Genomic DNA, 17,718 nt, shown 5'->3' with positions numbered 1-17,718 from the left:
TCGTGCCCTGTTCACAACTGTGTGGGTGTGTGGACAATGTTAATTCCTTAGTGATGTGAACACAGAGGAACTTGAAGCTCTCGACCCGCTCCACTACAGCCCAATCAATGTGGACGGGGGTGTGCTCGCCCTCCAGTTCCTGTAGTCCACGATCAGCTTCTCTGTCTGGCTGATAAGGTCTCGGACTTCCTCCCTATATTCTGCTGTATTGTCGATCAGTCCTACCACCGTTGTGTCGTCAGCAAACTTGGTGTTGCAGTCGTGTGCGGCTGCTCAGTCGTTGGTGAACAGGGAGTACAGAAGGGCACAAAGCACACACCCCCAAGGGGTCCCCGTGTTCAAGGTGTTCAATCCCAGGGTCTTGAGTTTGGAAGGGACTATGTTGTTGAATGCTGAGCTGTTGTCAATGAACAGCATTCTTACATAGGTATTCCTCTTGTCCAGATGGGATAGGGCAGTGTGCAGTGCGATTACATCATCTGTGGATCTATTGGGGCAGTATGCCAATTAGAGTGGGTCTAGGGTGTCGGGTAAGGAGGAGATGATATGATCCTTGATTAGCCTCTCAAAGCACTTCATGATGACAGAAGTGAGTGCCACGGGTGATAGTCATTTAGTTCAGTGACCTGCATCCATTTGCATTTACCCCATTGGACACAACATCCTGATTGATATTATTACTTATTTTCTATAATTAATATGAATAAAAATAATTTCACTCAAAATTTGACTTTTGCTTTGTTTCTATTACAAAGTATTTCATTGCCCTTTTAAGAGGACATTTCCCTTTATAAGCTTTGTTGTGCTGAAACCATTCTTAAAACCCAGGTTGAAAACCTGCATTTGTAAAACGATGCCGCAATTGAAGGAGTAGATAAATAAACATGATAGCAACGTAAAACTGGGATCCCCCAACTTTTTTATTAAACTACATTTGCCAAAACTGCTTTCATGGAAGTGTTGTGTATTGACTGCTAATCAGAATCGGACATGTTTCCCCTCTCATGGCTCTCGCAACTTGAATGTCCCTCGAGGAATATTTATCTCTCATAAAATACACAACAAGCTGACTAGGTAAATAGGTCAAAACTATTCTACTATGGGGTTGACTGATTTTGTTTTAATAACAACATTAGGCCTACATGGTAAAAATAGTAGCACTGGAAAGTTATATCCTGAGTGATAATGTACAGGCTTTGAATTACTTTGCCAGCAGTTACAGTAGGCTACACACCGCTGTCTGAGTTGAGCGATACTGTGCTTCACATTAGGTTACAGTTCATGATGAAATCAGTCAATTGAAATAAATGAATTAGCTCCTAATCTATGGATTTCACATGACTGGGAATACAGATATGAATCTGTTGGTCACAGATACCTTAAAAGAAAAAAGAAATGGGCCTCAGGATCTCCTCACAATTCTGTGACCAGCAATTCTGTTTGTTGTCCATAGCTTATGCCTGCCCATACCGTAACCCCACCGCCACCATGGGGCACTCTGTTCACAACGGTGACATCAGCAAACCGCTCGCCCACACAACGGGGTCATCGTCTTGCTGAAACAGGCAAGGGAAAATTGTTGCCACAAAGTTTGAAGCACAGAATTGTCTAGAATGTCATTGTATGCTGTAGCGCTAAGATGTTCTTCATTGGAACGAAGGGGCCAAGCCCGAACAATGAAAAACAGCCCCAAGACCATTCTTCCTTTACAGTTAGCACTATGCATTCGCACAGGTATCGTTCTCCAAACCCAGATTCGTCCGTCGGACTGCTAGATGGTGAAGCGTGATTCCTCAATCCAGAGAACTCGTTTCCACTGAGTCCAGCGGAGGTGAGCTTTACACCACTCCAACTTGTGCTGACATTTCTTCCAGAGACAATTTGGAACTCGGTAGTGAGTGTTGCAACCGAGGAAAGACAGTTTTTACACGCTTCAGCACTCTGCAGCACGGTTCTGTGAGCTTGTGTGGCCCACCACTTTGCGGCTGTGCCGTTGTTGCTCCTAGACGTTTCCACTTCACAATAACAGCACTTACAGTTGACCGGGGCAGCTCTAGCAGGGCAGAAATTTGACAAACTGACTTGTTGGAAAAGGTGGCATCCTATGACGGTGCCACGTTGCAAGTCACTGGAGATTTTCAGTAAGGGACATTCTACTGCCAATGTTTGTTTATGGAGATAGCATGGCTGTGTGGTCGATTTTATACACCTGTCATCAACGGTTGTGGCTGAAAAGACATGCTTCCGTTAGTATTAGGCTATGCCATCTCCAACCCCCACTGGAGTGGTTGAATGCAGATCTACACTGATCTCAAAAACAACCTCTCAAGAATCAATGATGGAAATCCATTGCAGTAGAGAACTTTAACCCGATTTGAACACTTTCCATGACTACACTGTACTTTATTCTTCACTTGGATCCCAATTAGCACCAAATTGAATATTTTCCCTATCTTTAATGTTAAGCAGTTGATGTTATTCTTTAACACAGATCCCCCAAACAAATCAGGGGAGGAAAATAGGTTTATTCAAATAGGACAAATCTTGGGGGTAGATGGTAGATGTTCATTCTCAGTGATGCTCCCTCAGCGATCCTCTCCCCAGTGAACAAAGGGACAGGATGTAGGTTATAACCCAGCTCGACTTCTGTCTCTACATTGTGTATTTATTTTCAAAATATTCTTATAGTATTGATTTTTTCCACTAGGTCTGGGTGATAGCAGTTCAGTACTTTATCTGAATGTTTTACAGAGAGAAACAAAATGGTGCAGTTTGATGTCATGTGGCAGAGGGTGATGCAGGCACTGGAGATGTGGGTGTGAGCAGGTGGGTCTGGGCAGGGTGATATCACTGAGGTTTGTATGTTTTACATTTCAAATATATATTTTTAAAGTATGTTTTCTTACACTGCACTTTTGTTATTTTGGAGGTTATAGAATAGGTTGTTTTATCACCATAATAAATGTTTATTTGACATGATTTGTGTGATCTGACTTGTTTTGTACTGTATTTACACCAGGGTAGTCCATCTTTCTAGATAAGTGCCCTAGTGTAAGTATGCTAATTTGAAGTGAAAACCATCAAAAGCATAGACAAAGGAAACCAGTTTAGTAAATAATTCTAAAACCACAATAATGATGCCTATATGCTAGATAAAGAATACACAAATATTTTTTCATACACAAGTTTGTTGCCCACACAAACTTCCCTTATTTACATATGATTCATGTTTGGTTGTAGGCCACCCTCTTTCAACAACCTACAGAGTGCTGAGTACTGAAATGTTTTCACACATTCCCAGGAACCACTAAGTCTGACATGAGGGAAAGCTCCTTCCCCACCAAAAGGTGTGCTAACAGCATCCTGTGTTGCGTGGTGATATCTCCTTGAAGTTGTAGCAGCTCAGCCCTTGTTGGTGGAGGCACATCATGGAGTCTTGGTTCATTTGATCTCAGGGTCATTCTTCTTGGTAGCACCAATTGAGAGCCCAGTCTTAACACTGCTCTCTGAAGTTCTGGGATGTAGGTTTAGTAGACCTCTGAAGTTGTCAATGCTTAGACACTTCACCTTCGAGACTTGTTATTGTAGAGTCTCCTGTAGCTGAAAGATAAACTGTTCACCAAATATTATTCTGTCTATAGAATTTCATTACTATAAAGTGCAGAACTGTAGTTGACACTTACATTAGTTGCCCTCCACATTCCATGAGGCTGGACGATGGTTACAAGTTCTACCAGAAGAGGGAAAGTAAACCATGTAAAATGAGTATGTGGTTCTAGAATGACTCCAGCTCAGATGTAGACCTAGATCAGGTATGGGCAACTCCAGTCCCCGGGGGCTAATTAGTGCCACACTTTCCCCCAGCCCTTTATAAAAAAATAATAAAAAAAATAAAAAAAACCTATCACACCTGATTAATTAAACTAATTGCATTCTAACCCGAAGACTATGATTAGTTGATTATTGAAGTCAGGTGTCAGCTGGGGCAAATGTGTGTCACCAATCAAGCCCTCAAGGACTGGAGTTACCCATCCCTGACCTAGAGATAATAGTTTTTATTTAATTTAACATGCTCCATCAATCCCAATCTGAAATTCAATTTTACCATTTGACAACTGGGACAGAACTGCCTTTGATGATAAGCAATCTTATATTTCCAGGGTAAATATATCCAGTTTAGGATTAATGATCATTGGAGGCTACTAGGCATAACATATTAAATGACTGGAAACATTAATTATAAATGGTCACAGTCCTATACATGTGTAGCTTTCGTGCTAGGACTGTCTACATTTCAGCCAGACAGCTCAAATGAGGAATAACATAGTCATATCTCTGTGCACTAAGCTAATCTATTGGGATAGTATGCAATCATTACTCAAAGAAAATCCTGGGTAGTTAATTTTCCTAAACATCTTAGCCACATAGATGCCTAGCATTTGCAGGTGTCTACTTCATTTTTAGTAGAAATATTGTTCTTGGCCAGCTAGGGGAAATACAAAGTTGGAACAGACATGGCCAAAAACAATTTGCTAAAGCCTGCTTCCCGATCTAATTCAATACTTGACAATGGTGGGACTGGAAACACACTACACTTGGTAGGTGTTGATGTCGATTGCTCCCTGTTATAACTGAAAAGGCGGCAATATTTTTGTTGAAATATGTTTTCTAATTAGAGCTTTGTCGTCAAATGATGATCATGGCTTTTCCGTGCCAGTATTGTGAAGTAGCACTGTTAAGATCACAGACAGAAATATAACACAAGGTCAAGGATACATACAGTTGAAGTCGGAAGTTCACATACACTTTAGGTTGGAGTCATTAAAACTAGTTTTTCAAACAATCCACAAATTTCTTGTTAACAAACTATAGTTTTGGTAATCGTTTAGGACATCTACTTTGTGCATGACAAGTCATTTTCCCAACAATTGTTTACAGACAGATTATTTCACTGTATCACAATTCCAGTGGGTCAGAAGTTTACATACACTAAGATGACTGTGCCTTTAAACAGCTTGGAAAATTCCAGAAAATTGTGTCAAGGCTTTAGAAGCTTCTGACTAATTGACATCATTTGAGTAAATTGGAGGTGTACCTGTGGATGTATTTCAAGCCTACCTTCAAACTCTGTGCCTCTTTGCTTGACATTATGGGAAAAGAAATCAGCCAAGACCTCAGAAACAAATTGTAGATCTCCACAAGTCTGATTCATCCTTGGGAGCAATTTCCAAACGCCTGAAGGTACCACGTTCATCTGTACAAACAATAGTACGCAAGTATTAACACCATGTGACCACACAGCCGTCAAACCGCTCAGGTTAGGAGATGCGTTCTGTCTCCTAGAGTGGAACGTACTTTGATGCGAAAAGTGCAAATCAATCCCAGAACAGCAAAGGACCTTGTGAAGATGCTGGAGGAAACAGGTACAAAAGTATCTATATCCACAGTAAAAACGAGTCCTATAATCGACATAACCTGAAAGGCTGCTCAGCAAGGAAGAAGCCACAGCTCCAAAACCGCAATGAAAACGCTAGACTACGGATTGCAACTGCACATGGGGTAAAAGATCGTACTTTTTGGAGAAAATTATGAAACAAAAATAGAACTGTTTGGTCATAATGACCATTGTTATATTTGGAGGAAGAAGGGGGATGTTTGCAAGCCGAAGAACACTATCCAAACCGTGAAGCACGGGGGTGGCAGCGTCATGTTGTGGGGTTGCTTTGCTGCAGGAGGGACTGGTGGACTTCATAAAATAGATGGCATCATGAGGCTGGAAAATTATGTGGATATATTGAAGCAACCTCTCAAGACATCAGTCAGGAAGTTAAAGCTTGGTCGCAAATAGGTCTTTCAAATGGACATTGACCCCAAGCATACTTCCAAAGTTGTGGCAAAATGGCTTAAGGACAACAATGTCAAGGTATTGAAGTGGTCATCACAAAGCCCTGATCTCAATCCTATAGAAAATTTGTGGGGAGAAATGAAAAAGCGTGTGTGAGCAAGGAGGCCTCCCAACCTGACTCAGTTACACCAGCTCTGTCAGGAGGAATGGGCCAAAATTCACCCAACTTATTGTGGGAAGCTTGTGGAAGGCTACCCGAAACATTTAACCCAAGTTAAACAATTTAAAGGCAATGCTAACAAATACTAATTGAGTGCATGTCAACTTCTAACCCACTGGGAATGTGATGAAATAAATAAAAGCTGAAATAAATCACTTTCTATTATTCTGACAACCACTTTATTTTAAGAATGTGAACTATCCTAACTGACCTAAGACAGGGAATTTTTATTAGGATTAAATGTCAGGAATTGTGAAAAACTGAGTTTAAAATGTATTTGGCTAAGGTGTATGTAAACTCCCGACTTCAACCGTATAGCTAGCTACAACTAAATAGCGAAGCAATAGTCTAAATTAAAATGAAACAAACCAATGCCTGTTGCAGTCAGCTAGCTAACAACAACAACAACCCAAACAAGTAATCCATAGTAGCTATAACACCCACTTCCATATTTACAACTAAAATGAAACACATCACTTTATATCTAGCTAGCAAGATAGCTACATTAGCTAATGTATGTCTTACCTTTTCAGCAGGTCAGTTTTGAATCCCTTCGCTAGCAAGCGCTCTCCACTTTGAACGCAAATAGGAGGTTCAGTCTCGACTCTTGTCTTGGCCCGGGCACAATCATTTTTCCCTTTTCGCCTGTTGGCTCTTAAGTTCACTGTTTCTTTTAGAGGTTGACCGATTAATCGGAATGGCTGAACTTGAAAATCGGCCCTAATTTTTTCACAACAATCGGTAATCGGCATTTTTGGCCACCGATTACATTGCCCTCCACGAGGAGACTGCGTAGCAGGCTGACTACCTGTTATGCGAGTGCAGCAAGGAGCCACGGTAAGGTGCTAGCTATCATTAAACTTATCTTATAAAACTAAAACTCTTAACTAGTTAACTACACATGGTTGATGATATTACTGGTTTATCTAGCTTATCCTGCGTTGCATTTAATCGATGTGGTGCCTGTTAATTTATCATTGAATCACAGGCTACTTCGCCAAACGGGTGATTTAACAAGCACATTCGCAACAAAAGCGGTGTCATTGCACCAATATGTACCGAACCATAAACATAAACACCTTTCTTAAAATCAAAACACAAGTATACATTTCTAAACCTGCATATTTAGTTAATATTGCCTACTAACATGAATTTCTTTTAACTAGGGAAATTGTGTCACTTCTCTTGTATTCTGTGCAACAGAGTTAGGGTATATGTAGCGGTTTGGGCAGCCTGGCTCGTTGGAAACTGTGTCAAGAGTATTTCTTCCTAACAAAGACAGCCAACTTTGCCAAACGGGGGATGATTTAACAAGAGCACATTTGTGAAAAAAAGCACAATCATTGCACGAATGTACCTAACCATAAACATCAATGCCTTAAAATCAATATACAGAAGAATATTTTTTTTAACCTGCATATTCAGTTAAAATAAATTAATGTTAGCAGGCAACATTACCTAGGGAAATTGTGTCACTTCTCTTGCGTTCATTGCACGCAGAGTCAGGGTGTATGCAACAGTTTGGGCCACCTGGCTCATTGCGAACTAATCTGCCAGAGTTTTACATAATTATGACATAACATTGAAGGTTGTGCAATGTAACAGCAATATTTAGACTTATGGATGCCACCTGTTTGATAAAATACAAAACGGTTCCGTATTTCACTGAAAGAATATACGTTTTGTTTTTTTAAATGATCGTTTCTGGATTTGGCCATATTAATGACCTTGGCTAATATTTCTGTGTTATTATAATTAAGTCTATGATTTGATAGCGCAGTCTGACTGAGCGGTGGTAGGCAGCAGCAGGCTCGTAAGCATTCATTCAAACAGCACTTTCCTGCGTTTGCCAGCAGCTCTTCACAATGCTTCAAGCATTGCGCTGTTTATGACTTCAAGCCCATCAACTCCTGAGATTAGACTGGCAATACTAAAGTACCTATTAGAACATACACACATTATGTTAGATGGGGTGTGCTACCTGTATCTGCCATATGGGCATCAAAGTTCCATTCATATCTCAGTCTGATCTGGCACTGCCTCCGGAAACTCGTAATTCATTATATGCAGTCGTAAATCTTTCCAGACAGGGAAATTGAATACAGCAGTTCAGGTAGGCTGGAAGCGCAACATTGTTACTGTTGAAATCACATTGGATGATCACTAGCAATTTAAGAGCTTTAGAACAATTGTTTTTTTAAAGACAAAGTAACATATTGCAGCTTTAAAACACTGACATCTATTTACAGGTCTCTCCAGAGACGTTCAAATCTGGTTCAAGTCCAGGCTCTGGCTGGGCAACTCAAGGACATTCAGAGACTTGTCTCGAAGCCAGTCCTGCATTGTCTTGGCTGTGTGCTTAGGGTTGTTGTCATGTTGGAAGGTGAACCTTTGCCCCAGTCGGGGGTACGGAGCACTCTGGAGCAGGTTTTCATCAAGGATCTCTCTGTACTTTGCTCTATTTATCTTTCCCTCGATCCTAACCATTCTTCCTGTCCCTGCCACTGAAAAACATCCCTCGATCCTAACCATTCTTCCTGTCCCTGCCACTGAAAAACATCCCTACAACAGGATGCTGCCACCACTATGCTTCACCGTAGGGATGGTGCCAGGTTTCCTCTAGACGTGATGCTTGGCATTCAGGCCTAAGAGTTCAATCTTTGTGTCATCAGACCAAAGAATCTTGTTCCTCATGGTCTGAAAGTCTTTAGATGCCTTTTGGCAAACTCCAAGCAGGCTTTCATGTGTCTTTTACTTTTGGCCACTATCATAAAGGCCTGATTGGTAGAGTGCTGCAGAGATGGTTTTCCTTCTGGAAGATTCTCCAATCTCCAGAGGAACTCTAGAGCTCTGTCAGAGTGACCATTTGGCTCTTGACCACCTCCTTGACCAAGGCCCTTCTCCCTTGATTGCGCAGTTTGGCCGGGCAGCCAGCTCTAGGAAGAGTCTTGGTAGTTCCAAACATCCATTTAAGAATGATGGAGGCCACTGTTTTTGGGGAGCTTTAATGCTGCAGACATTTTTTGGTACCCTTCCCCAGATCTGTGCCTCAACACAATCCTGTCTTGGAGCAATACAGACAATTCCTTCGACCTCATGGATTGGTTTTTGCTCTGACATGGACTTTTTTTTATATATAGATAGGTGTGTGCTGTTACAAATCATGTCCAATCAATTGAATTTTCCACAGGTGGACTCCAATCAAGTTGTAGAAACATCTCAAAGATGATAAATGAAAACAGGATGCTTCTGAGCTCAATTTGTAGGCTGATAGCAAAGGGTCTGAATATTTATATAAATAAGGTATTTCCATTTTTAATACATTTGCTAAAATACAAATAACTTTTTCATTATGGGGTATTGTGTGTAGACTGAGGAAGTTATTTAATACATTTTAGAATAAGGCTGTAACATAACAAAATGTGGAAAAAGTCAAGGGGTCTGAAAACTTTCACAATGCACTGCATCTAGCCTACACCAGAGTGCATGTTAGAAAAAGCATCTTGGTTCCTTTCTAAACATATTTTTTATTTTTTATTATTTATTATTTCACCTTCATTTAACCAGGTAGGCCAGTTGAGAACAAGTTCTCATTTACAACTGCGACCTGGCCAAGATAAAGCATATCAGTGTGAACAGACAGATTTAAACATGGAGTAAACAATAAACAAGTCAATAACACAGTAGAAAAAGAAAACAAACGTCTATATACATTGTGTGCAAAAGGCATGAGGAGGTAGGCGAATAATTACAATTTAGCAGATTAACACTGGAGTGATAAATGATCAGATGGTCATGTGCAGGTAGAGATACTGGTGTGCAAAAGAGCAGAAAAGTAAATAAAACCAGTATGGGGATGAGGTAGGTAAATTGGGTGGGCTATTTACTGATGGACGATGTACAGCTGCAGCGATCGGTTAGCTGCTCAGATAGCAGATGTTTAAAGTTGGTGAGGGAGATAAGTCTTTACCTAGCATGGACTTGTAGATGACCTGGAGCCAGTGGGTCTGGCGACGAATATGTAGCGAGGACCAGCCGACTGGAGCATACAGGTCGCAGTGGTGGGTGGTATAAGGTGCTTTAGTAACAAAACGGATGGCACTGTGATAAACTGCATCCAGTTTGCTGAGTAGAGTATTGGAAGCTATTTTGTAGATGACGTCGCCGAAGTCGAGGATCGGTAGGATAGTCAGTTTTACTAGGGTAAGTTTGGCGGCGTGAGTGAAGGAGGCTGTGTTGCGGAATAGAAAACAGACTCGATTTGATTTTAGATTGGAGATGTTTGATATGAGTCTGGAAGGAGAGTTTGCAGTCTAGCCAGACACCTAGGTACTTATAGATGTCCACATATTCTAGGTCGGAACCATCCAGGGTGGTGATGCTAGTCGGGCCTGCGGGTGCAGGCAGCGAACGGTTGAAAAGCATGCATTTGGTTTTACTAGCGTTTAAGAGCAGTTGGAGGCCACGGAAAGAGTGTCGTATGGCATTGAAGCTCGTTTAGAGGTTAGATGGCACATTGTCCAAGGACGGGCTGGAAGTATACAGAATGGTATCGTCTGCGTAGAGGTGGATTAGGGAATCGCCCGCAGCAAGAGCAACATCATTGATATATACAGAGAAAAGAGTCGGCTCGAGAATTGAACCCTTTGGCACCCCCATAGAGAGACTGCCAGAGGACCGAACAACATGCCCTCCGATTTGACACACTGAACTCTGTCTGCAAAGTAGTTGGTGAACCAGACAAGGCAGTCATTAGAAAAACCGAGGCTACTCAGTCTGCCGATAAGAATATGGTGATTGACTGAGTCGAAAGCATTTACATTTACATTTAAGTCATTTAGCAGACGCTCTTATCCAGAGCGACTTACAAATTGGTGCATTCACCTTATGACATCCAGTGGGACAGTCACTTAACAATAGTGCATCTAAAACTTAGGGGGGGGTGGGGTGAGAGGGATTACTTAACCTATCCTAGGTATTCCTTAAAGAGGTGGGGTTTCAGGTGTCTCCGGAAGGTGGTGATTGACTCCGCTGTCCTGGCGTCGTGAGGGAGTTTGTTCCACCATTGGGGGGGCCAGGGCAGCGAACAGTTTTGACTGGGCTGAGCGGGAGCTGTACTTCCTCAGTGGTAGGGAGGCGAGCAGGCCAGAGGTGGATGAACGCAGTGCCCTTGTTTGGGTGTAGGGCCTGATCAGAGCCTGGAGGTACTGAGGTGCCGTTCCCCTCACAGCTCCGTAGGCAAGCACCATGGTCTTGTAGCGGATGCGAGCTTCAACTGGAAGCCAGTGGAGAGAACGGAGGAGCGGGGTGACGTGAGAGAACTTGGGAAGGTTGAACACCAGACGGGCTGCGGCGTTCTGGATGAGTTGAAGGGGTTTAATGGCACAGGCAGGGAGCCCAGCCAACAGCGAGTTGCAGTAATCCAGACGGGAGATGACAAGTGCCTGGATTAGGACCTGCGCCGCTTCCTGTGTGAGGCAGGGTCGTACTCTGCGGATGTTGTAGAGCATGAACCTACAGGAACGGGCCACCGCCTTGATGTTAGTTGAGAACGACAGGGTGTTGTCCAGGATCACGCCAAGGTTCTTGGCGCTCTGGGAGGAGGACACAATGGAGTTGTCAACCGTGATGGCGAGATCATGGAACGGGCAGTCCTTCCCCGGGAGGAAGAGCAGCTCCGTCTTGCCGAGGTTCAGCTTGAGGTGGTGATCCGTCATCCACACTGATATGTCTGCCAGACATGCAGAGATGCGATTCGCCACCTGGTCATCAGAAGGGGGAAAGGAGAAGATTAATTGTGTGTCGTCTGCATAGCAATGATAAGAGAGACCATGTGAGGTTATGACAGAGCCAAGTGACTTGGTGTATAGCGAGAATAGGAGAGGGCCAAGAACAGAGCCCTGGGGGACACCAGTGGTGAGAGCGCGTGGTGAGGAGACAGATTCTCGCCACGCCACCTGGTAGGAGCGACCTGTCAGGTAGGACGCAATCCAAGCGTGGGCCGCGCCGGAGATGCCCAACTCGGAGAGGGTGGAGAGGAGGATCTGATGGTTCACAGTATCGAAGGCAGCCGATAGATCTAGAAGGATGAGAGCAGAGGAGAGAGAGTTAGCTTTAGCAGTGCGGAGCGCCTCCGTGATACAGAGGAGAGCAGTCTCAGTTGAATGACTAGTCTTGAAACCTGACTGATTTGGATCAAGAAGGTCATTCAGAGAGAGATAGCGGGAGAGCTGGCCAAGGACAGCACGTTCAAGAGTTTTGGAGAGAAAAGAAAGAAGGGATACTGGTCTGTAATTGTTGACATCGGAGGGATCGAGTGTAGGTTTTTTCAGAAGGGGTGCAACTCTCGCTCTCTTGAAGACGGAAGGGACGTAGCCAACGGTCAGGGATGAGTTGATGAGCGAGGTGAGGTAAGGGAGAAGGTCTCCGGAAATGGTCTGGAGAAGAGAGGAGGGGATAGGGTCAAGCGGGCAGGTTGTTGGGCGGCCGGCCGTCACAAGACGCGAGATTTCATCTGGAGAGAGAGGGGAGAAAGAGGTCAGAGCACAGGGTAGGGCAGTGTGAGCAGAACCAGCAGTGTCGTTTGACTTAGCAAACGAGGATCGGATGTCGTCGACCTTCTTTTCAAAATGGTTGACGAAGTCATCTGCAGAGAGGGAGGAGGGGGGAGGGGGCGGAGGATTCAGGAGAGAGGAGAAGGTGGCAAAGAGCTTCCTAGGGTTAGAGGCAGCAGCTTGGAATTTAGCGTGGTAGAAAGTGGCTTTAGCAGCAGAGACAGAGGAGGAAAATGTAGAGAGGAGGGAGTGAAAGGATGCCAGGTCCGCAGGGAGGCGAGTTTTCCTCCATTTCCGCTCGGCTGCCCGGAGCCCTGTTCTGTGAGCTCGCAATGAGTCATCGAGCCACGGAGCGGGAGGGGAGGACCGAGCCGGCCTGGAGGATAGGGGACATAGAGAGTCAAGGGATGCAGAGAGGGAGGAGAGGAGGGTTGAGGAGGCAGAATCAGGAGATAGGTGGGAGAAGGTTTGAGCGGAGGGAAGAGATGATAGGATGGAAGAGGAGAGAGTAGCGGGGGAGAGAGAGCGAAGGTTGGGACGGCGCGATACCATCCGAGTAGGGGCAGTGTGGGAGGTGTTGGATGAGAGCGAGAGGGAAAAGGATACAAGGCAGTGGTCGGAGACTTGGAGGGGAGTTGCAATGAGGTTAGTGGAAGAACAGCATCTAGTAAAGATGAGGTCGAGCGTATTGCCTGCCTTGTGAGTAGGGGGGGAAGGTGAGAGGGTGAGGTCAAAAGAGGAGAGGAGTGGAAAGAAGGAGGCAGAGAGGAAAGAGTCAAAGGTAGACGTGGGGAGGTTAAAGTCGCCCAGAACTGTGAGAGGTGAGCCGTCCTCAGGAAAGGAGCTTATCAAGGCATCAAGCTCATTGATGAACTCTCCGAGGGAACCTGGAGGGCGATAAATGATAAGGATGTTAAAGCCTTGGCCAGGTCGATGAAGACGGCTGCACAGTACTCTCTTTTATCGATGGCGGTTATGATATCGTTTAGGACCTTGAGCATGGCTGAGGTGCACCCGTGACCGGCTCGGAAACCAGATTGCACATCGGAGAAGGTACAGTGGGATTCGAGATGGTCAGTGAACTGTTTGTTGACTAGGCTTTCGAAGACCTTAGATAGGCAGGGCAGGATGGATATAGGTCTGTAACAGTTTGGGTCCAGGGTGTCTCCCCCTTTGAAGAGGGGGATGACTGCGGCAGCTTTCCAATCCTTGGGGATCTCAGATGATATGAAAGAGAGGTTGAACAGGCTGGTAATAGGGGTTGCGACAATGGCAGCGGATAGTTTCAGAAATAGAGGGTCCAGATTGTCAAGGCCAGCTGATTTGTACGGGTCCAGGTTTTGCAGCTCTTTCAGAACATCTGCTATCTGGATTTGGGTAAAGGGGCAGCTGGGGAGGCTTGGGCGAGGTTGGAGTAGCCAGGAGGAAGGCATGGCCAGCTGTTGAGTAATGCTTATTGAAGTTAGCAATGTGAAAGAAAAGAGGACTCTGTCCACAAAATAGGTGAAGTGAACTGGCAAAATAGTTGAGTCCTCATTCAAATGCAAGGGCAGTGTGAATACAAAGAGAAGTTATTTTGCTTCACTTTTTCTTTACCCCAGAGTTCACTTTAAAGAGAACTGAGATTGTTTTTTTAAAGAGGACTATATGTGAAAACACCCATTGTCTGGTGCTAAGGACAGCGCAGTGTTAAAAGTCCTCACGAGTCAAATGTACTCTGCCTCACACTTATCCTTTCCTCTCAGGAGCTCACATTTCTGAGAAACTCACCCCAACGCTCCTTGTACTTTCCTTTTTTGGGGACCTATATTTAATCACCAAGCATTGGCCTCAAATTAAGCCTGAGTTTAGCTGACCTTGGATGAGACTCATTGGCCAGATCAGTGTATCTCATAACTTCACCATGACCATGGAGACTGGGATTTACACAGTAACTAACTAAGTGTGAATGTTGTTGAGTTATTCAGGAGTGAATCATGCCCATCATCACTTTTATTAAAGATTAAACCGACCGGTTTTATCCTTACCTAAAATTCTCTCCATCTCCTCACATCTTTTTAACTCAGTGACAAACTTCCGCTGGAATAGATTCACGCTGGGGTTGAGCTGAAACAGTAAGAGCAGAGCCACATTGTTACTTTCACCACAAACACACACCTGTCTGAGCAGATTAACTGGATTTTGAAAATTATCGTCAACATTCCACATTATACTCTACAGCAGTGGTCACCAACCGGTCGTGATCGACTGATCGTTCTCCAAGACATTTCTGTTAAAAACACAACGATAACACCATTTGCGGTCCTATTCTTTTGTATTCGTTTCACGCTGTTGGCGGTAGGTGCACTTGATTCAGCAGCCCTAGCAACAGGAAGTCAACTGTCCCATTTTGAACCATTTCATGTGTCTGAAGGTAGAACTCTGCGTACCCGGGAGGCACAGTGAGCAAATCAAGTGCACCTATAGACCTACCACTGGCCAATCAGATAGGCCAGATCACGCGTCTGCAAAGTTTCCTTGAGCAATAGACTGTAAAAAGAAGCCTGGAACATGCAATGTTGATACTGTGAGATTTCAAAACTTAAAACCATGACTGGCGACTCAACGAATACAAAAGAGCTACTGTTTGTAAGTTCATATTTAAATTGTTATTCAGCACATTTATAAGCCACCAGCATTGCAGCTGCATTGAATGAGTATAGCAAAGTGTTCTGATAAGCTTGTGTTATTAGTGACTTGTGTATTTTTTTTTTAAATACCAAGAAATATTTCACTTTCTCTGGTCATAGGAGTAACAACATCAGCTGGAAGACTGTGTCCCATTTTCTCAGCTGAGGGAAAGAGGGCGGTGGAACAGTGAGTCAGGTTGGAGAGTCAGGGTGTTGAGCCTCACGCTGTTCCCTCTCACTCCCCTCACACTGACCATCAGATGCAGGCCATCAGCCCAGTAAAAAAAAAAAATGCTTACTTAGCTGTGCCTCACAAGTAATACAACAAATGATCCATTACCAGTGTAATCATATACCTCAATTGTTTAAATCATTTTAAAATTATCTGAGGAGAACAGCACCAGTACAAATCTAGCATGATAATGTATTGGGCATATAGCATAATGAAAAAACCTCATTACTAGAAAACTGTTTTTAATTGGTTATTGTTGCCTCGGCTTACGTTTTTTAAAAGTCATGTTTAAAAACAATCTGAGCAGTAGATCTCTGCTTGAATTTAGCCTCAAAGTAGTCTTGCCTCAGGAAAGGTTGGTGACCACTGCTCTACAGGGCAAGTTGCAACGAATGAAATCAAACTGGTCCAGACTCCTCACAAGAACCTGTTAACATCGGTAAAGCAAGCACAATCTACTCTACTCAATATGGTTAGACTTGACGTGTTATACAAGCCATCTTGTGTCAGGTCTTGTGTTAAGGAAACCCATGGGCATCATTCTACATTCCTGCTCATGTCTGACAGTGACAGCTCACAATACAACAGCACCAAGAGAATAACTTTTCAATTTGTTTCAATACAGCTGTGCTAGTTACATGACAGTTTATTTGGGGATCATACTTACGTCTCTGAATTCCACCATACCCATTTCTCCCAGTTCGCTGATGCAGTCGTATGCTGATCCAGACTGCAGAAACAGCTGGGTCAAACACATCTCTTCACTTCGGAACAACGAGCCCATCTTGACAGCCTGCGCTTCTCCTCACACAATACAACCGGCTCTCTAGTTTCAGCTAATCTTAGTCACGAGCACAAACCACTTCCCTGGGTAGGCTTAGCAGACGAACAATCTCACCCGCGAGCTCCGGCGTCTTAGAAGTAGCTAACTGGCAAGCAAGCTAGCAGCTAGCTGGCTGGCTGGCTAGCAAACTACCGGTGCATTCACTTCAACACCGTGTCAATCATTGGCCCATCAGTGACACGTCTCCAGTCCAGTGAGTCTCAAAAAGGACCCGTCGAAGTCATCTTCTTGTAACCATATTAACGTGGCTATCGATTTAGCGAACCAGAAGGTCCACTGTCACTAGCTAGCGTTAGATGGTTCCGTAAACTCTCTTCTCAATCAAGTTGTGGTAACGTTAGCTAGCTTCTGACAGTACAAACGTTCCGGTAGATAACTATTACTATAATCACATTTTACAAACTTGAAATTTCAAATAAGTCTAACTTGCTTTAAATACTCATGCGCCCATTGATATGGAGCTTGTACGCAAATTATGCCGCGTTCAAAACAACTTGGAAATCTCCGACTTCAGTGCGTTCAAGACGACTGGTAACTAATTTACATTTAAGTCATTTAGCAGACGCTCTTATCCAGAGCGACTTACTCGGGGGGGAAAAGGAGCTCCGACTTGATCCAACCATCATCCAACTCGGCAAGTCTTCTTCTTTTGAGTTTAACATCGGTTGGCATCCAATATGTTGCATTACCGCCTACAACTGGACTATAATATAAATATATTATACTTTGTGAAACAAAATGGGAAAAGGAAAAACTAAACCAAACTAAAAAAAATATATAATAAAAAAAAAACGCTACCAACTAACTCTACACTCATTAAAAGTCCACAACCTCATTCAACTACTTTGACCCTATCTGCTCCTGCACCATGCCAACGGCCTGGGAGAACGGGACACCACCACTCAACACATCCTGTAACTCTTCTGAAGTCAAATCTCTCGTATGCCAAAATACATCTCTGCAGCTGGCACCACAACATCTATTTTCTGTGATAACCATTGCTAAGAAGCCAACCTTACTGAAGCATACAGTACCAGTCAAAAGTTTGGACACACCTACTCATTCAATGGTTTTTCTTTATTTGTATTATTTTCTACATTGTAGAATAATAGTGAAGACATCAAAACAATAAAATAACATATGGAATCATGTAGTAACCAAAAAAGTGTTAAACAAATCAAAACATATTTTATATTTGAGATTCTTCAAAGTAGCCACCCTTTGTCTTAGCTCCCGAGTGATGCAGCGGTCTAAGGCACTGCATCTCAGTGCGAGAGGTGTCACTACAGACCCTGGTTTGATCCTGGGCTGTATCACAACCGGCCGTGATCGGGAGTCCCATAGGGCGGTGCAC

The 17,718-nt window shown here is 43.7% G+C and overlaps 1 protein-coding gene across 1 annotated transcript in view; it reads right to left on the bottom strand.

Annotated features, from left to right (window-relative positions):
- Positions 1-16,992, bottom strand: part of LOC124034267 (V-type proton ATPase 116 kDa subunit a2-like) — a 34,980-nt gene extending 17,988 nt beyond the window's left edge. The window contains exons 1-2 of the mRNA XM_046347202.1: positions 16,188-16,992; positions 14,647-14,725 (exon numbers count right to left, since the gene is read on the bottom strand). Of these exons, the coding sequence (XP_046203158.1) occupies positions 14,647-14,725; positions 16,188-16,304 (196 nt within the window). The 5' untranslated portion in view covers positions 16,305-16,992. The remainder of the gene's footprint in view (positions 1-14,646; positions 14,726-16,187) is intronic.
- Between the last annotated feature and the right edge of the window lie 726 nt (positions 16,993-17,718).

This window comes from Oncorhynchus gorbuscha, linkage group LG04 (assembly GCF_021184085.1).
Source record: "Oncorhynchus gorbuscha isolate QuinsamMale2020 ecotype Even-year linkage group LG04, OgorEven_v1.0, whole genome shotgun sequence".
Lineage (NCBI taxonomy): Eukaryota > Metazoa > Chordata > Actinopteri > Salmoniformes > Salmonidae > Oncorhynchus > Oncorhynchus gorbuscha.
Note: the sequence above shows the minus strand (reverse complement) of the source record. Positions and strands in the feature narration are given on the sequence as shown.